Below are 20,689 nucleotides of genomic sequence, written 5' to 3'. Positions count from 1 at the left end.
ATCTACTTTTTCAGGAATCTAGCACTGGAATAATTTTAAATGTCATGTGCACTTAAGGATACATTAAAGACCTTTTCATAAGAAATAAGAATAAAAATACTAATTTCTATTTAGCTTGAACTTCTCAGTATGTTATATTAAAGTACAGATACAATCAATATGATATCTGCATACAGATGGTTGGTCATATAAAATATAAATATATGCTTATTCTAAAAATCTATTGTTCCCTTTTAGGCACTAAAAAAAGGAAGCCCTTCATGGCAATTGCTTTGAAAACGGAATACAAGACAAGCTAGACAGACAAAATGGTTAGAGCAAAGAAGGGAGAGGGGGGAAAACAACAACCAGCTCTGCCACAGGAAGCCAGCAGCCATCCTCTAGGAGTTTCATGACTGTGGCCTACGATTTTTCCTGCATGAAGTGCTGAACAATTTGGGGATCAGAGTATCTCCTGCATTTGAAGTGTGGATTAGTGCTTGTGAAATTATTGGACAAAAAGAAAGTCATACTGAATTAAAGTAAGGGCCCAGTTCTTAATGCATGGTTGGCTGATGTGTCTGCAACACTAAAGACAGGTTACACCTGAAAGACAAAAGTGATGATAAATTTGGTAACATCAAGGAGGGGAGGGGAAATCTGTTGGGAGTAAGAAAATAAATTCTTTTAATGGTTAGGACCATCCAGCACCTTCTCAAAGAAACATAAGCTTTTGTCTGTCACTGGACAGCCAACGTCTGCTCGCTCCAATTCTGCTAAAGTACTTGCAAAAGCCATTGCACGAGTGACACAAAACCGGCATATGATGTGGTGTGACATTCATGGACTGGCCAATGCATCACTATTCACAGGTAACGCCAGCTTTAAGCATGAGCAAAGCACTGCCAACCTCCTGGATTTACACAGCTGTCTAGAAAGGTGATGATCAGACCTTTACTACCATAACGGAGGAAAAATAAATGACATATAAGCTTTGGTTTTCTTCCCACATGACACCCCACCCATCCACCCCAGTAACACCTAAAATCATTTGGGAAAATGCTTCAAATTTGCAGTGGATGCTTTGTCACTGGCCTTCCACTGACTAGCCCTGTTCAAGTCAAGGGCACAGCTTTAATTTATACGAATCTCTGCAAAATCAAAGCTTTAAAGAGGTTTCATTTTCAATGGAGGAACAGCTAGCAGTCCTTAATTTTACAGTCTTCTCTAAGGCAGTGAACCATGGTTACTCCCACTCACAAAAGAAAACTGAGGCAAAAACAAGGTAAAATCACTTGCCTATGAGCATAGATAGTCGGGGCAAACCAAGGAATTAAACCCCATTTTTAAAATTCTATATGTTGAACTGTCCCTTTTCATGGCAACACAGGTGGGTAAGATCCTATTCCAGAAGCAGATGGGTAGGAATACATACTGATCATGATACCTGTCATATCCCTACAAGCACAGATGTGTATGCTACCCTGAATCCTTATGCTTTATCACACCACAATATTTTCTGAACTCTTGCATATGGATTCAATTCTGCATTCAAGGCAGAAGACCTCAGGTGTCAAAACAGAAGAGTTGCCATTTCCCAGATCCTCGAGAGGATGTCACAAAATGATGCGTTTTTTCCTTTCTCACACTCACACACCAATAATATGCCTCACATCTGATTTATCTCCAGTTGTACACACTTATGGTCCTGTGCTCTGGGCTATCAAAATGCCTCCCGGTACTGATGTAATTCTTGCTGAACGGCTCCCAGAAGTGGTTTGTACCCGACAGTGAATTCATGTTCACATGGGCTGGTTAATAAACACACTGCCTAAAATTTAGGGAGATTTGGAAGTACCCAGCAAGAGACAGAATCGAACTGTTTGCACTGTAGGAAGCCCCACCATAAGCAATTATTTATATATTGGCACTAATTGCTCTGTGATGGTGATGGCTGTGGGAATGACTGTGTGTGATCCGTTGGGAATCGCAGAGCAGAGACCAGGAGGCACAAAGGAAAGGATGATGTGACACCAATGTCAGCACAGACACATACCCATGTTAGCAACAACTGCAAGCTGCTATTTTTCAGAATAATTAAGTAATAATCTCTTTTACTTTGTAATACACCAAGCAATAAACTGCTGCTGCAATTGATTAAATGCCAAAGAAAAGCTAAGGTGTTTAATCAATCACTAGAGCCACTTATGGCAAGTATAATACAAAGCTACAGAGATTATTGATATTACACAATGAGCCAGAAATGGGAAAGGAAATTATCCCTATTCCTGCCTTGGTGATGCCTTGAATGTGTGGTGCTGTTTTGCTTGTGCTTTCTAAGCAGCGAACCCTTCGGCTCTACATCTGGCTGGACCATATAGTGAGCACAGGCTTCATTCAGGCTGCACACAGAAATCACAGCTACCCTGGTTTCCACAATGGAAATCTGGCTTGCTACAGGCTGGAGAATGGGCAGGCAATTGGCTGAAGCAGGTCCTAATGGATCAAAAATAAATGTCTGAAGGAAGAAAAGAACATAATGTGGGGAAACAGTCTGATATGACTGAAGTGGGAAATTCCATGGATTTCTTCTTGAAACTATTTAAGTGAATTGGGTTGTGGCATCGCCCTCAAAGCCTGACTAAAGGTTTCTGTGTTGTTTTCATATTAGAACATGAATATGCCCTGTGCAGTTATATTTCATCTATTTGGGGCAGAACCTTCTCTCAGCTATTGTACAGGAACTGCACAAAAGTGACTAAAGCTAAGAATAGAATTTAGTCCTGTAATGCATTTGCAGTGGATTGGGGGAAATCTGGCAGAATATATGTATATGTATATACAGCAGCTCATCCTGTATCACACCAGGAGGAGTTCTGTCAATGGCATTGGTAGAAGCAAACATTTAGAGAAGTCTGTTACCAGAAAAGCCCTGACTTCCTCCCTCAAGAGCTGGAAAAAAAATCACAGTTCTACCAGGTACATACACTCCAGTTCCCCCACTCCTGGCACAAACACGGGGTGTTTTGGGGATGGAGAGCCTGCCTCCTTCATGTTTCAGTCTCACTTGAAGCCAGGTAACGTAAACTTATCGTCCATGGACATCATTAAATGTGGCACATGCTGCTATTTGCCCTGCGAACTCTAAAGTTTAAACAGAATGATGTCATTTTATTGGCCTTGTAATCATTGCTCATATTATAAAGGTCACACATTTCACATTGTGGCAGAAAATCAATAGCTCTCCCAACAGCCTCTGGGGGAAAAAGTTTTGCTTCTGAAGAATAATATATAATAAACAATTTTAGTCCTTACTTTATCATGGCTGTAATCTTGGAGAAAAGCTACAGTAAAAATCTGGCAAAGGCTGATATATAAACTCATTAAAATTGGGAAGTGATTTAGAACAGGACTTTTAAAAAGATTTATCTTGAGCTAAACAGCAAAGAGATTTGTTTAGGTCTACATTTAAACAAGCTCCAAGAGCTCTTTAACAGCTTAATTTTATGGTAGCTGTTGGGGAATTCTTTCAGATTTACAAATCATGTATTTCTCCAGGAAGATGATAGACCTGAGCAATGTGCAGGCAGAACTGAACCTGCAGATAAGCAGGAAGCACAGATACATTCTGCTTGGGTAAGGGGGGAGTTACTGAAAAATATTCTGCATTGTCTGGAATAATTAAGTCAAACAAAATCAAGCCAGTGCCTTTGAACATATTCTGGCTACTTATCTTTCAACTTAATTACTTAAACTAGAGAAGACAAAGGCACAGAGAACCTTTTAAAGCAAAAGACGGTTCAATTACTCTCTCAAATAACAAATCAAAATCAGTGTCCCTTTCTGTTGACTAATATATAGAAAAGACCTAAAACGTTTAAATACTTGATAGCAGGAAAAATAACCCTAATACCTCATCTGCAAGATGTAGGAGTGGAACTGACAAAAGTAGAGAACTTTATATTTTTGGTATTCATTTGTCCTTGAAAATCATTTCCGCACATATAATACACACAGGTAAGAACCAGTATTAGTGTTTTCATGCTTAAAAGCAATGCAAGGGAGTTTTCTGCATCTTGAGTTATAAATAGATGTGTATCTATGCATTTTCCCTGCATTATTCGTATCAACACGTTCACATAACAGAACGTCTGTGTGATTCTGTTCAAAACATTTAATAGTGAGATGCCTTGATTTGCAAAGCCACATTCAGAGCCTGGCTAAAGTAGCTGTGTAAGTGAAACACTGCTTGAGCATCAATTTGTCAATTTATGGACAGCGCTACCGCCTCTCATTCAGCCTTCCCTCATGGTTTGGATATACTGCCTTTAACTGGCTTGCAACATTATTTTGACTGACTAATGGTTTGGCTACAGCTTCACTCAATTTTAGATCAAATATGAAAAGCTACCTATACCCGGTGCAGACGCCAGCCAACGCTCTGTTTACAAGCTATAGTCACAAAGTCAAAACAAATTCTGGATGTTCAAAATGGAGCCATCTGCACGGAATAAACATGAAAAATGTGAAACATTTTATGTAAATGTACATTACTGCCTAGGAACAGTTGGTTCAGCTTCTTCCCAGGCTGCCTGGTTGGGAACACAAGGACTGACAGAGTTTGTGACACCTATTTACATTTGATGCCATATGAGTCACTGTGCCGTAGACTCAAAGGTATGACGTGTATTTAAGCTATGTGCTCCAAAAGGGCACTGAAATAAATGATTATTTTTTAAAATAAAGACATATTTAGAATTATTATTTGTGATTTTTCCCTGGATGTGTGGGACTTGGTGTGTGTCTTTTTTCTTTCTGCCTCCCCAAGGTCCACCACTATCTGCTTCTCCCAACAAGAGTCAGCAGCAAAGAGCTACCTCCATAATACAGCCTCAATTTTGTTCATATTTCACTCAGAATCTATTTTTAAGAAATAGGGAAACACACTCATTCTGGTAGTGTAATAAAAAAAAAAATTGCTGTCTTTGACAATTTATGGTTCAGTGCCTTATACAACTCAGGAGTCTCAGTATCTCCACTAAAAGTACCTGTTTGAGCTACAGGAGGCTATACAGGACTGTCAGCAGCAGGCAGCAGCTTCTGCTGCAACCTGGACTGAGGAAATGAAAGCCCATATTTTGGGGTTGGTCCCTCCCTGCTTATACCAAAGCAATGGCCTGTCCTACCAGCCGGATGCCTGCTGGCCCTCCCAGGACCTGTCCCATAAGCTTGACATGCTGATCTTGCTCCTGTTATTAGGAATATAAATGTTTATTCTACAGTAATTGTGTTCCCATTCCATGAGAGCAACATATTTTCTACTAAGATAGACAGGACAATTAAAAAAAAAATCAAATTAAATTGCTTTGTTCCCTGGACAGTGTTTAGGTCTCCAGAAAACAGGAAATCCAAGATTTTTATGTAAGATGAGGCACTTAAATTAAGAGAAGCTATTCCTTTTTAACTCTGTCAAATTATTTTGATTACCAAGGAAAGGACTCCAGACTAGGATAGACAGCTTCTCATGAGGCTTAAGAGTCTGTTGGCTGTGTGCTCATTAGAAACTGCTGTTCAAGTCGACACAATTTAGACTGAATCTCTTGTTTATTGTGGGATTTCAACTTTTTACTTTAATCCTTAAAGCACTGAAACTCCAGGCAAACAAGAGAGTGCAATATTGCTGCATCTTAACTGTCCACTATTTGAATTTTTACCATCTTCAGAGTTATTAATGGTTCAAAACCCATGTCTATTTATCTCGAGAGAAGCAAAAAATAAACTTCATTATATTATAGCCAACCTTCAGCTATGTACAAAACAGACACAGCACTCTACACAGAAAGTTGTATTTTGTACCAAAGATCTTGAATATAGATGCCCAAACATACCAACATACATTTCCATGACACACACCAAGATGCATGTGCATACTGAGGTAACAGGTTATTTACCGAGTTACACAAGTTTATGCAGCTGTAATCAATCATGTAAATGATGGCAGGAAGGGACATTTATAGAGCAACATCATTGCAATACGTATGTCATAAGGCACTGAATGTTTTATTAAACAGGATTTAAAAAAAAAAAATTACACCCCAGTATTGCTTCTCCTTTGGAACTGTTTTATCAGCTCAAAATGTATTAACTTGCAAATCTCTGCCTTCGTTATACTATCTTGTAGATAAACATTATCTCTGAGCCTCAGTCACTATCCATCTGTCTCATGAGAGAAGAAAACATGTACTGTAACGGTACTATTGTATGATTACAATAAAGAACTAGTAAAATCACAAGATTAAATAAATTACACTGTTTAAACACGGGCTTGCAAATGTGTCAGGAAAATTTACCTGACCAACAAATCCATTTGGTCACTTTTTATCAGGATGTTGATACAAATAATGTTCCTTGTTCCAGGCAAACAAAATCTGGCCAGACTAGTGTAACTTATTAGGGTCAAATGCTGCCAGTTTGCACCTGCTCTATCAGAAGAAAATCAGGAAAATTAATGGCTGTGAGTTTGGGCACGCACCAGCAGCTCCCGCTAATTCACCATCACAGAAATGATCATTACAAACCAAGACGAGCAATGGGATTAACAGCAAATGCTTTTGTCCACGGACAACATGGCCAGAATAAAACAGAGCAAACAAAAGAGCCACGTTTCCTATATACCCTTAATGCCATTCACTGATGGAACACAATCTAAATGCTCGGGATCAGCAGCAGCCTGTAACGCTATAGACTCGGAGATCACAGTCGGAGGCACAAATCTGGCTCCCTGCTGAGATTTAAGAAAGAAGATGACGAGTTTGAAGATGCTAGCTTAAACGACTAGCGAGAGAATGAAGAAGTGAATAGCAAGTGCCCTTGGAAGAACAGTGTTTCATGACCTAGACTTTTGCTAGGGACTGAGAATAAACTGAATCTCACAAGGTACTAGTGGAAAAGTAAAAAACTGGGCCAACTTATTAATAGTGTGGGATCTAACTTGTTTGCAAGTATCTCTGTCGGCCTAATTCAGTCGCAAAATAACCACGGTAAGAGTTACTATTTGTTAAAGGTAAATAAAAGATGCAAGCAGGTTTTGGTGGATTATAGGGGAAGGAAGATTAAAAATAAAATGACAGAATAAAAAATTTATTCTCATCAAACTTAAAGCTCACGCCCTTACCCAACTCCTATCTGATTTCTTTTAATGTTATTTATTACACCATCAAAAACCAACTTAGCAGAGAGCTGGCATGCAGCTAATAAATCCATCTCTTAGGAATGCGGAGAAATTTATACAAGTAATTATCTAGGTAGTCTATCCAAGACTCTTTCTCATCATTGCAATGTCTAGAGGGAAAACAATAATAAAATAATGATAATCACAATTATTATTTATTACTACTACTATGATTATGGCAGTGCCCAAAGATCCCAATCAGCATTTCAGTAATTAGAATTAATTCTGTCAGGCACTGGTTCTTTCTCCTACAGATACAGGGTGTTGGTAGTGCTTTTCTACAGTATATGTAGAGACAGACACACCAATGAAAGGTACTACACCACATCATTATGCCAGTACAGGCAGGAAAGGGCAGGAAGCTCATCAGTCCCTGCCCACTCCAACCTGCAGAACTGCTTCAAGTATTTCAGTCACTGAAGCTCAGCTCTACACAAGCAAACATAGGGCACTATGATCTGATACGATCATAACCTGCTCACATTAATTCAAATTCATTATCTCAATCCAGCAGTGGCTAATCCTTGATGATTTAAATGAAAAAAGTGAACTGCTGATCCCCAGAGCTACCTGCAAGCAAGCTGGAGTTGGAGATTTGATTATCCTTCTTTTAGGACAAGACTGGCTCTTGGAAGTGGCCCAAAAATGACAGTTTACAAGAACATGGTTCCAGCTTCTATGCCATGGAAGATTTTTTCTTTGTTGTCTTTGATCCATTTAGCCTGAACTGCACCTTGTTAGATAATTGTTTCCTTTCACTCCTAAATTTCAACATAGTCAAGTCTAGACTTGGGCTATGAGATATAAGTAAATATAGGTAGGTCACCCACACCGGCAGCTTATGAGTGGTTGCACGACAGCTGGGTGGCTTGCAGACGGGTACAGCCAGAGAAAGAGAGGTGATTAGTCTGTCATTCCTTGGATAAGATTTGGAGGATTTGTAGTTGAGTCTAAAATTATGTGAGCAAGATGCCCCAGCAGTAAACAGAGATGTTGTCAATGAGGGAGAGAGAGATTCAGGGATCTGCTCGGTGCCTCTGGAAGCTGCTGCCATTACAAGGCAGCAACTTAATTTCTGTGCTGCACCTTGAGACTTGAAAAGGAGCCTTTCTGTCCTCCTTTCCAGGGTTTCTCTTCAGAGAAGGACACATTGCTCTGCCCCTCCTTTCAGAGCAGCATACAGCCCAAGCCACTCACCCTCCTAATCCACAGCCACACTTCCCAGGCTGGAAATTGCCTGGCTGTGACGCCTGAGATGGGCTCTGTAGCAGTTCCTTAGCCTGGCAGCCCAGAACACCACTGAATATTTGTAAGCTGTCATTCATTTATGTAGAAGACCATACATTTGCTTGATGAAAACATGTTTTCCAAGGTCTGGCAGCTGCAAAATTTGAAGCCCAGCAGGGAGCTCCGAGAGGTGGGTGGGCGGCTGCCCCGGCAGGCAGAGTGAGCGGAGTGCTCACGGAAACGGGCCACCGAGAGCAGAGCACTGTGTTCCATGCCAAGATCTTGTGCATACACACAGCAATTATCACTGCCTTGCTTAAGAGAAAAACGTTGTCCATAGCACAATTTACACCTGTTCCCTGGCAGTAAAGGGTGAAGGATATTTTACACTCCCATGAAACCTCCTGTTCCCATGGACTCCTTTAAATGGTTTAACAGAAACTCCTGGCATTCTGTCTGGGCACAGTACACCTCTCTTGGCAGCTGAAACAAACACCGTATTTTTAACTCCCTATTTCTCTGTTTTCAACTAAATGTTATAATTTGTTTCCACTTTCATTCTGTTCTACAATGGAGCTGAAGTATGCAGATATAGAAATGCTGCTGCTCCTCTCCTGGAGTTAAAAGAAAGATTCTTAATAAGAAGGAAAACACAAAGAGGTCACTAAGAGTAGATTTTTCTTTCATCTGCTATTTCTCACTCTGGGCTTTTTACAACGTAAACACAAACCAGACAGTCTGTTTTCCAGACACCTAAATGCTTTTGCAGTTTTGTCAAGCTGTTTCAGATGGATAGTGGCAGGTTTCTCTGTCGTGCATCCAAATGCTGCCTTTTCACACAATGGTGTAAAATGCAGAATGACATCTTCGTCTTCAGTGTGGGTGTAAAGTAAGAGGAATTTGGTCCTCTCACCCTAAAGGCTTTACTTCTCCTGCCCTGCCTTCAAGTCATCAGAAAGCATATACAACTCTATTTTAGAAAATAAAATAAAATAAAAAATCTGAAGACTTGCAAAAAGAGGCAAAGTATTGCAGAAAAGCAATCCGGCCATGAACTCACTGGCTCTGTTTCACAGGAAAAGAAGGATGAACATATCATGGCCAGATTACACTGCATCCCAAAACCTGCTTCTTGTGACAGAATCGCTTTGTGCATATGACTTACTGCTCTGTGCCAGTGGAATCAGGCACCCAGGATGACTTCCAGATTAGAAAGCATCATTAAAATCAAATCTTGAAAAGATAAAGCTTGTAGGACAGGATCTGTGTATCTTTAGTAACTGACCACAGAGAAGTCTACTTATAAAAGTCTGTTTATAAAAGCAAGCATTTAGACCAAGAAGAGACTTTTATGTCAAGTGCTTCCTATCAATAACATCATATTTGGTAGAAATTCCATTACTCTGGGTTGGGTTAAGAAGAAGAAAACAGCAAATTAAAATGTTACGGTGAAACTCTCTGTTATGGAAATATCAGACATTCCATTTATCCAGCAGCTGCATTTGTCTATCCCAAATACAGCTGGAAATAAAAAAAATGTCTCTTCATGGGATTTTCCAATCTTTCCTTCCTTCTGGAACACACACACACACACACACACACACACACACACGTATTTTCCACCAGTTCTTCTAGCACAGATACAAAACCAGACCTCATTTCTCTCCTCCTCCAAACCAAGAATGGTTTAAATAAGAAAATCTGTGCTCTGCAAGAGGCGCATTTTGGAGATTTTTTTTTTTCATGGATCTGGACCTATTTCTTTCTTCCTGTGTGTATATATATAACCACACGCATGTGACATTAAGAAAAACACTAGTTTCTGAAGAAATCATTCATGTCCTTTTAGCCAACTATGATTCAGGCTGGTGACTGGCCTTTTTCTCTGGGTTGTAAAAAATGAGCACTTGAAGAAGGCAATTCATACTATTTATCATAAGGTAGAAATTGTCCTACGGACATTCTCATCTTTCCTCCCAACTACATAGAAGTCCAGACAACTAGCTTAGGCTGGACTCCTGAAGGAAGCAATGGAACATCCATCAGAAGTTCACAGTCTAATCAAATCACCTCGTCTCTCTTTAATAGCAAAGAGGGATGGCCTCCTCCTTTACCTCATCTCTTAGACACTTATTCTATAGAGAGAGGACTTGCCACTTGGGAGAGGTCTGTCTCACTCTCTGCAGACTGTACCAGTAGTTGAGAAGGTGAGGTTAGAGTCAGCGTGCCTTAGGTGCCAGTCTTGGACCTAAATGTTAGTTACCTAATGAGAGAGACAAGCACCTCTCATTGGTCCAGGGGGATCATCTACCTGCCTGCACATAGGAACCTGAATTAGGAGAAAAAAGATCCTTCTGGAAACCTTCAAGGTGCTTCTCTTCATTGTCTGTACCATAAAATAAGCCTTTGCTTTGAGAGAGCTGACTTCTTTAGTATCTAAAATATAGGTGCAAATTAACAGGCCAAAGTTGAGTAGACTGGCGTTGACGTGGTTGGCAGTGCATTCAAAATATATATGATGGCATTTAGGGGACAGAACCCTATTCCAGCTGCTGCTTATCATCCATGTTCTCCTTAAGCCCTATACTGCAGTAGTCCTTTATGGATCCCCACACTACCCCTGAATCTCACCTTCCTTCCTTCATGGGCAAAGTGATGTGGAACAGACATCAGGAACACTTCACACTTGCTGTTCCTAATACACCTGATCCTTTTCAGATGATTTTGCACTGGAAGGGAGTAAGATTGTATTTCATGGTCAGTTACTGTTGGGAGGGAGATGAACACCAAGTCCTGGCTTAGGCTTGAGTGCTGCATAGCATCTGACAGGGACTAGATAACCTGTTTCCAAAAGCACAGTGCTTGGTATGGTGCTGGACTCAGGTTCAGAACTGGACTAACCCAACCTCAAAAGGGATCATATATTTAGAAGATAATCATAGGGAACGAGGCATTTTCTGGATGAGGAGCAGAGTGCTCAGCACAGTAATAGCCATTTTCTGAGAAACTAAAGGGGTTTCAAAGTGCACTCTCATTTCCAAATTTGTTTTGTAAATAACTTCAGAATTGTTTTGGACAATCAAACCTGGTTATCATCTTTTCAATACAGTGCAATAAACCCAACATATTTTCTTCCCTGCTACACTAATTCTCATCAAACAGCCTTCCTCAAGATGAGCAATAACTCTAGTTCTATAATGCTTTTTGTCTGGATTTTTTTTTTTTTGAGAAGGGAATAATTGATCTGATTTGGTTTAGAACATTTCTCTTTTATTCTTTTGAGACACTATTTGCTATTCTACAATCAGATACCAACTTGAACACACAGTGGAATCAATGACAGAATATGAGGTTAATAATAACCAGCCTGTGGCAAATAATAAGCTGAATAAGTATTCTCAAAGATTCTGTTTCTGTATGTTTCCATGAATGTACATAGCACCTTCATGAATAGATATCTTCTCACTGATGTTTCTGGTGACACATTGGTGCCTTTGGTTGGAATGACATTAGAGTTTAACCCTGGCGTGCACTGATTGAAATGGCCTTTATATTATATTTAATACAAAAAGGTCTCTTTTATTCTTTAAGAAAAACTGCCATTTCTTGTTTTGATTTCTATAATAACACAGAGAGTGCAATATAAATCACATAAAGCTTTAAGTGCTGTCTCAAAGGAGCTGCTAACAAATATCAATAGAGGATTCTAGATTTATTGTATTTATAAGCATTCCAGCTCTGTGAACTATAATGATTTTGTATTACTAAGGGCATGATCCTACGAAATACTGAGTGCCTCTTGCAACTGACTTTCATGAGTTTTGGAAAGGATGAGGCTTTAACGCTGCAAGTATCATACAAAAAGCAAGTCTTTAGAAATTCCACCCCATAACCCTGAGTTTACTGTCTCACAAAGATACATTTACTGACTTTACAGATGAATATTTATTTTTGTCACCTCACAGTTTTGCAAACTCAACTTGACATCAAGCTGAATTTTTTCTTATTCAAGCATCATCATCAGTAATAAAGGTATTTTTGCTTTGGATACCCCTGTGCAACTCCATTAGTCTCCACCAAGGTTACATGTGTGCAGCTGAGGTTATATATGGAAGACAACTGGGATGGAGAGACCTGATGGTGGACACAAATCGACCTCTGGAATATTTATTGCTGATGATGATGTGAAAGAAGGCAGAAGTGGTGAGGTTAGCAGGCTAAACCTTGCACTGTTTTTTTCTTATAATGCATGCAAGCTCTATGTGAGCAGCTGAAAGACAATACATGCTGAAATGTAGGGTTTTGCTTTCATAAGTCTCTTTCCAGAGCATTTAAAGAGGTTTTTTTTTTAATTGTTTTAACCAAGTTCATATCAGAGCAGTGCTCAATCTGAAGTATATCTCCATTTGATAACTAAATAATAAAGCAGCAAGATTTTTCAGTGTGCTTCTAGAAATAGATTCTGCCTGGTGACTTCTGCACACAAGCAGATGTCTTCACAGCAAAATCCAAATGACAGTCTTTAGCCAGTCAGTAATTTGATTTCTGCAAGTTGGTTTTATGATTTTTCTTTTCCTGCAGACTCTACTCTTTATCACCCTAAAAAGCATATACTGTAGCCTTAACAATTAAATAATAATGAGCAGACAGAAGAGAAAGGACAGGAGAGATCTGGCTTAGCTACTGCTAGCAATCATTAGATTTACAGAGGGGAAAAGACATGCTTCCTAGGCCAACATATTTTTTATGAATAATTGATAAGGCAGTCAGTACAGTTATATCATAGAAATGTAATATATATCCATAATTATAGAACCAGCTTTGTGCAAAAGGACACAATACACTGCAAGGAGATACCAGCCAATATGCCATCCTGAAATAAAATACAGTCACTATTGTGTTAGTTGGCAAAATTTAAATACAGGATTTGAAGCAAGCACAATGTTCTTTAATCCCATTTTTTAGCACAGTCCAGGCTCAGTCTGCTCAGGAAAATACTGCAAGGCAAAATCAGCAGCTGGATTAATTTGCTGATGATTGAGAGAAAAATGAAAGTTATCCTCATGGTTTTTTTTCTCCCTACTTGCTACTCTAACTTACTAATAATACCAGAGTACCAATTTATTTCTATGCAAGTATATGAAGCATACAAATTGAAAGATCAATGTAATGGAAAAAAAAGATTATCATGCACTGTTTAGAATCAATCAGCTAGAAACAGAGGGGGGAAAATGCGAAGGCGGAGACATGATGTTTAGAAAATGTACATACTGTACCTACCCTAAGCTAGAGTGTCTGTATGAAACAGCTACTGTTAGCCTAACACGCAGACCAAGAGCTATATTTTGACCAGAAAATCATCTTATTTCCAATCTTTTCTGGAGAAATTAATCAGTTGTATTTTCTTTTAAAAGTCCCCAAATGATAAAAATATCAATCCCTTTGCCCATAAAAGTCACATAAAAGCATGTAACAAAGATTTCAGGGTGAAGGGATTACAATACTCCAAATGCTTTATTAGCACAACATCTCAGCATTGTTCACCTGAACGCTGATGGCTTATTGTAGCCTGAAGGACTGACTTTTGTCATGTGTGACAGAGTCCCTTGAAAACACTGACAGCAATAGTTTTTAGTTGTGGACTGAATCACCATTAGCAGTGGAGTTTAAATCTTAGATCTCTCAGTGGTGGAACACTTTCTTCGGCCAAAACCAGCCTCTACTCATCAGAAATAATTACACTGTACGAGTCAGATGTGTAACAAATGGATCTGAGTCTCAGTTTGGAAATACATTCAGAGGAGGTGGAAAGAATGGCTACTGGCTCTGTGACAGGAGATTCAATCTTCATAAACCTGCAAGAGAGGGGAGGAAAAAAAAGCGACACAAATGCGCCCTACAAAAGAACAGAGCAGATCACAGCTGGAAGGAAGGCAAACCTTTTAATCAGGTCCTTGAAATACAAGCTGCAGGAAGCTAGAACATTTTGGTGGACTTCAAACTCTTTGCCTTCAACAATAATTTTCAGGTCTGTAAACTCTTTCGCTCTGCGTTGCTGGTTCAACTCCTTCAACATTTCTGCAGAACAGAGAAGACAGACAGTGCCAGGGTTCCCATTAAGAGTTTTTTATTTTTACTTTTTACTTTTCATTTTTTTTTGTAAAGAAGTAGAGAAACAGGAAACAATTGATATTTTTGTTGGTAAGATTGGCTCAACACAGACAGTCAGAAGTTACGAACATAACATATTAAAAAAAAAAAGAAAAAGAAAAAAGCAGGAACCAGTAGGTCTAAACAACTGAAATATATATACACAGAAAAAAAGCAAAAACAATCCTAAATTTGGAAGGGTTAAAAATGAAAACAAAATATTTCAGCATCAGCAAATCAGAAACACAGAGAATGCATTATCACAGAAAAGTTAAAATAATTTGTTATAATCAAAATCAAGAGCTAATGAATTTCTATCCAAATGGAAATAAGTTTTGAACATACTAGAATAATATTAGTAAAAATATGGTATTATGATGCAATATGAATTGGATATGGGTCAAAATAATAAAACCACAAGACCTGCAAAAATAACTTATCCTTAACATAGTAAAAATGTGTTAAGCCTCTCAGTTAACAGAATAAAATAGCACTTCTAAATAATATATAAATTATAGTGCATAAAAATTAGCCAAATTATCAATGCGTCTAGCAATATACCTCAGCTATACAGACTACAATTGTATATGTTTCAGAATTAACTTAAAAGCATCCTTATGATAAAAAATAATCTCATGCAGAGAATAAATTACTGCCTTTTATAGCAATTCCCATTTTTTGCACTCCAAGGATTTTTACCATCACAGCATTTTTATTTTTTAGCCTTCAATGGTTTCATTTACAGCAACAATCAACTTTCACACATCATGAAAGAATCGTAATGATTAAAATAACCTATGAAAGTGTTTCCATCCTGCAATAAAGCACCTACCTTGCGTGATGCCTCCTTTTATACAGCCTATTGGCGCTAACAGAATGAAATGATAGCATGCCACGCCTCCATGTAGGGATGTGAACTACTAGGCAACCTACATGTTTTATATGCTGCCTGGACTTTTAAGGGTAGGACTTCCTTCCAACTTTGCAGACCAAAGTGGCTATCAAGATGAATCATACACTTTTCACCTGGGGAATAGCCTGGCAGTTCAGAAGCCAGTGATCAAGATGACAAAAGAGCTGATTTTAAATACTAAAGGACTTTGGGTTTATTTTATGTTTGCAATAGGTCAAGGTTCTCATTTTCTCAGTGTAACACCCTGAACACATTCCTCTTCAGACAGATCTGTAAATCAACAACAGTTCCTTACATAGAGTCCTTACACAAAGTAAAAGGGACCTCGACAGTGTATGACTGTAACTGTGCTCAAAGCCACTGCCAGGCTCAGGTACTGGGCTGCCAAAGCATCACCAAAGGGCCTTAGGGTGAAACAAAGACCCAAATAATTTCTGTGCTCTCCCACTTCCCTGAGGAAACTCAACAGGAATCATTTCAGCAAAACTAGTGTTTAACGACACAAAATCATGCAAATACACAACCGTTCCACGAAAAGAAACTGAAGTTCTCCTGAGCCCCAACATCTGTGGTGCGTATTTTTCAGGCCTAAGTAAATAAATGTCACCTTGCACATTTATGTCTATTTAATGGAAACACAGTAGTGTCTGAAAGGCTAATTATTCTGTGCTGAAATGGGTCAGTGCTCTCCAGAGAGTAAGCAGATCATTAGAGAGGGCACAGAAATAACAGCAGGCTTTTGTCAGATCTATAATAGGGGAAAATAAACCACTCTGTCCTGTGGGTGCTATAGCAGGGACTATTTTTAACAAATTCAGCTGAGCTAAAGCACAATGATACATTTTGAGCAAAACCTAAAACAGGGTCTGAATGTTCACTTCTCTGCAGGAAAGTCTCAGGCTTTTGCTGGAGGTGTGATGCCTGAAGTCTGACTGCACCATCAACACTTCAGGCCTTGGTTAAAGACCAAGGATGCTTTTGGGCACAAGAGGTGTTCGACTTGATTCAGGGCCACAGTGACTGAGGTCTCTGGTTTAACAGGAACAGCACCAGGTGCTTTTCCAGTTACATATTTTTGGAGGTGATTGTGGAGGAAGCATTTTTCTGTCCCTTTTCACATATGAACAACTTTTTTCCTTTTTCTGTCTTGGTCCATTATCCCACTTTCATTTATAGCAACAACATTTTCCTCCCCACCAATTTTCTATCATTTCATGCCTTAAAGACAGTTACTTTTCTCTCTAAACTTTTGATACTCTCTCCACTTTTCAAATTTGCCCAGCCACTGTCTCTGCCCCATTTGCACTTTTCCTAAGTTCCTATTCAAGATCATCTTCTCTGGTATCTGTACTTTGCAACCTTCCTTCGAGGAGCCTTTCAGGACAAGGGCTCCATCCATGACCATCATCATACAAGACTAAGATTATGCTCACACAAAGTGTCAATCTCCACCTCACCTCGTTCCATTTCCCTCTTTTAAAGATCATGATCAATTGTTCTAGTGTTCAAAGTGCACAACTGTATGAATGGCAACTATGCTTGAGGAGAGGAAAGGAGAGGGGAATCAGAGTTTAGTTGCACTCTTGAATGGGGCTGGGGGTTTTGGGAAGTGAGTTAAGGGTAAGCAGGACAATAGAGACCATCCTTGATTGTGGCCAAGATTTTTGAAAAACAAGACACAAAGCTCAGCCACTGCATCTATAGATGTTGTGCTCTCTGTGCTATATGTCCAATACTGTGAGAGCTGGTTTGAGCATCTAAGTCCCCAAATGGGTCCCCCAGGTAATGTGCTCATTACCTACTGAGCACCCTTTAATTACATCCAGTCCTGCAGTTCCTGGGCACAGCTTCTATCTATGCTCTTTACACACATGAGTGTGTTTTATGCTGCATGCATTTATTAAGGGATGCAAACCAGAAAACAGGTCTGGAGCAGTGGTGCAATTTGGCTCATAAAAAACTAGAAATCAGAACGAGATCTAATCAGAAACTGAAGCTCCTCTTTTTCCTACACACATTCAAAGGCCATGATTCCCTCCTTGTTCCCCCAACTTGTTGTAGTGCTCTCCGAGAGATGACTACTAACAGTCCTGAATTTTTGCAGCTCAGTTTCTGAACTAGAAGAAGAGGCAGGTGGAGAAGAAAAGGAAGTCAGGGGACTGCATTAATTCATCGATCTTCCTTGCTCAGGTTCCTTTGTATTACTAAATAACTAGCAAGCATTAGTATTGGACACAAGGTTATATCAGAATGGGCCCTCATTCTCAGAGTATTTGTAATGCTCACACTGTGCTTAACCAGGCATTAATGATTTATGAGGACTCAGGATGAGTTGCAAAACAAATTTTTTCACCAGGTAATAATGCCTGTTGTAAAAGAAGAGACAACACAGTTCGGTTCTGGCAGCGAAAAATGACCTCAGCTGTCTCCTGCTAGTCCCTCTTCTGGGCTCCTCCTAATTTTCAGCATTTCCTCCAACAAATGGAATGTCTTGAAATCGTCAGAAAGGTATGTGCTTGGAATTTCCTACTGTTTCTTTATTCCTCTGGTTTCTTTTTTCTAATGGACTTTGTTTTCTTTGTTTGGTTGTTGTTTTTTTTTTTTTCTTTAAGAAATCCAGGTAAAAATGAAGTGTAAGGACAGTTACACCACAAGGTTCCAGCAGGGGGAGCACTGATGTTTCCTCTCAGTGAATCTCAGCCAACGCTCTTACATCACTACTGCAAGGGATTTTTCCTTCCTGCCCCGGGTGCACAAACACTTTGGGATGGCAGAAACCAAGCTGGTCCTTTCTGTCTCCTTCATCACTACTAATGCTAAATCATTCTCAGTGAAAGACTGGTTGAATGTTTTTTTTGTAAAGAACTACACCATAGACACCCCCATGTTCTTTCAAAATTACATGAGCCATGTAGCAGTTGAACCTAAAGGGGACTTGACCTGAAACCTGCAACTGAACATCTCTGTGGAGTTTGAGAAAGGCAGAGCTTTCTGTCTTGCCATTATCAGCCTCAGTATCGTTTCTTGGGGGCATTTAATATAATTATATTGAGAGTCCCAGAGACAATATGGGTCAGAAGGTGTAAGGGACTTTCCTCAGGTCAGGAACAAAGCCAGGAACAACTCAGAGGCTTTGATTCTTGGTCCCTAGCTCCATCCATCACACCACATTTTCTCCTTCTTAATTAATGGACAAATTACAAATTAAACTAAAGAGCCCACAAGCCTTGAATCAAATACAGGACCAAGTACAACTGTATAATAGTGTAGATCAAGTAAGGGGAACAGAAATTATACAGTGAATATTTTTTTAAATTACTTACGATCAGAAATAAAAATGAACAAGGAACTTATTCCCCAAGTTTATTTATTCTGTATTTTAAGCACAGTGGAGACTGGATACTTAAAAATCCTCCCTAATGCACATTCCCATGGTACAATGGAAGCTCTCAGGTTTCTTTCCAATTTTAATAAAGAACTCCTTACTTAAATTCTAGTAGATAAAGCTTTAAAAGGGGACAGCCAGAGTTAAAATATAATGAACCATAAAATCTGGAAGAACAATTTTTACAAACAGTGTTTTTAAAATTTACTTGGAAAAACTAACCTTTCATCAAACTGCAAAGGGTAATTGATGAAATATTGCTAATTATTCTTGTGAAGAACGTGCAAGAGACCAGTGCTTGCTCAGCCAGCCTCTTGATTTCATGTTTGAGACAGAAAATGTGGGAAAGTCAAGAAAAGTTACCAGGAGGAAAATCCAATTACCTTCTTGCCTTAATAAGTAAGGAGATTAATTCCCAAGGTTATGCTCTAGTTATGTAAAACAATCATTTTAACCACTAAGTGCCAGCACTGCCCACACTTGCTTATTTTGGTACTGGTAGAGTATGTGTAAATTATGAAGCACGAGATCTAGCAGTCAAATAGGAGCTATGAATGACAGAAAGGAGTTTACTGTGCTGCACCCACCCTATGTGAACCACACAAGAACCCATTTTTCACCATTTTTGACAAGTCTCTCTTTCTTCTCACCACAACATCCACAGACACACAGAGAATCCCAAAGCCTTGAGAATGCCATAACCTGCTCAATGTACCCTCGTGCTGCTGACATGTAGCTTGAAGCAGCTGCACAGAGAGATAACAACTCCAGCTGCCTCCTTAGGCCAGTCTGATGAAGTTAAGCAGGCACACTTGGCACTGCAGTGGCTGACACTGCTCTCCACTCCTTTGGGCATCCTGCCACTGCCGACCAGCTACCACTGAACATCATTCCTACAGAAGCTTCCAAGCACAAACCTCTGGAGAACAGCTTCCTACTTGGAACGGAGGACAAGAAATAGGTCCTTCATTCTCTTTTGGCCTGAAAGGCAATAGTAGAGAAATGAATGAATTCTGGTGGGAATCATTAACAGATGAGGATGTTTCAGATCATAGAATATCCTGAGTTGGAAGGGACCCACAAAGATCATGGAGTCCAATTCCTGGCCCTGCACAGAACACCCCAAGAATCCCACCATGTGCCTGAGAGCATTGTCCAAACTCTTACTGAGTTCTGGCAGGTTTGGTGCCGTGACCACTTCCCTGGGGAGCCTGTTACAGCACCCAACCACTCTCTGGGTGAAGAACCTGTTCTTAATACCCAATACTACCCTGTGATCTTCAGTTTTCTTCTTGGACCCTAAAAATTATACATCCAGCTACCTGGACTGTCTCTGCAGTCAAATAGAGACAGAAGCTGTCTCATGCACAACCCAACCTGTTCTGTGTGCTTAGCCAGGTAGGATGCACTGTCTCTCCCTAGGTAATCCCAAGGGAGATAAAATAATTAGTTGAGATCAGAGGGTAATTTCTTTTTTTTTGCACAGAAGGTGAGAATTAATCTATTGCAGATAAATACTTTCACCTTTTTTTTCCTATTGGATCTCGACTTTAGCTGAACTTTATCAAGAACAGAAGGAGAAGGGGGCGTAAGAAGCCGGGATTTGCCTGTGCAAGGATTCTTATTGGTGAGATGGGGGAGGCAGACAAATGGTGAAACACTCTCACTCTGTTCTGTGAAGTGCCAGGGCTGCCGAAGGTTTGGGACACAGGTGCAAAATACTATCTACATGATACTGGTGTGCCCAGCCTCCTCTCACAGTCTCTGTCCATTACAGTTTCCACAGGACACCATCCTGCTCCAA

At 39.6% G+C, this 20,689-nt stretch overlaps 1 protein-coding gene across 5 annotated transcripts in view; it reads right to left on the bottom strand.

Moving 5' to 3' along the window:
* The window catches only part of KLHL29 (kelch like family member 29), a 394,046-nt gene that overhangs the window by 58,456 nt on the left and 314,901 nt on the right, over positions 1–20,689 (bottom strand). For all 5 annotated transcript variants that reach the window (XM_027641022.1, XM_027641020.1, XM_027641024.1 and 2 more), the window contains one exon: positions 14,377–14,515. In XM_027641022.1, coding sequence (XP_027496823.1) covers positions 14,377–14,515 — 139 coding nt within the window. The remainder of the gene's footprint in view (positions 1–14,376; positions 14,516–20,689) is intronic.

The sequence above is a fragment of the Corapipo altera genome, unplaced genomic scaffold (genome assembly GCF_003945725.1).
Source record: "Corapipo altera isolate COAL_440 unplaced genomic scaffold, ASM394572v1 46, whole genome shotgun sequence".
Lineage (NCBI taxonomy): Eukaryota > Metazoa > Chordata > Aves > Passeriformes > Pipridae > Corapipo > Corapipo altera.
This window is presented reverse-complemented; position numbering and strand designations above follow the sequence as displayed.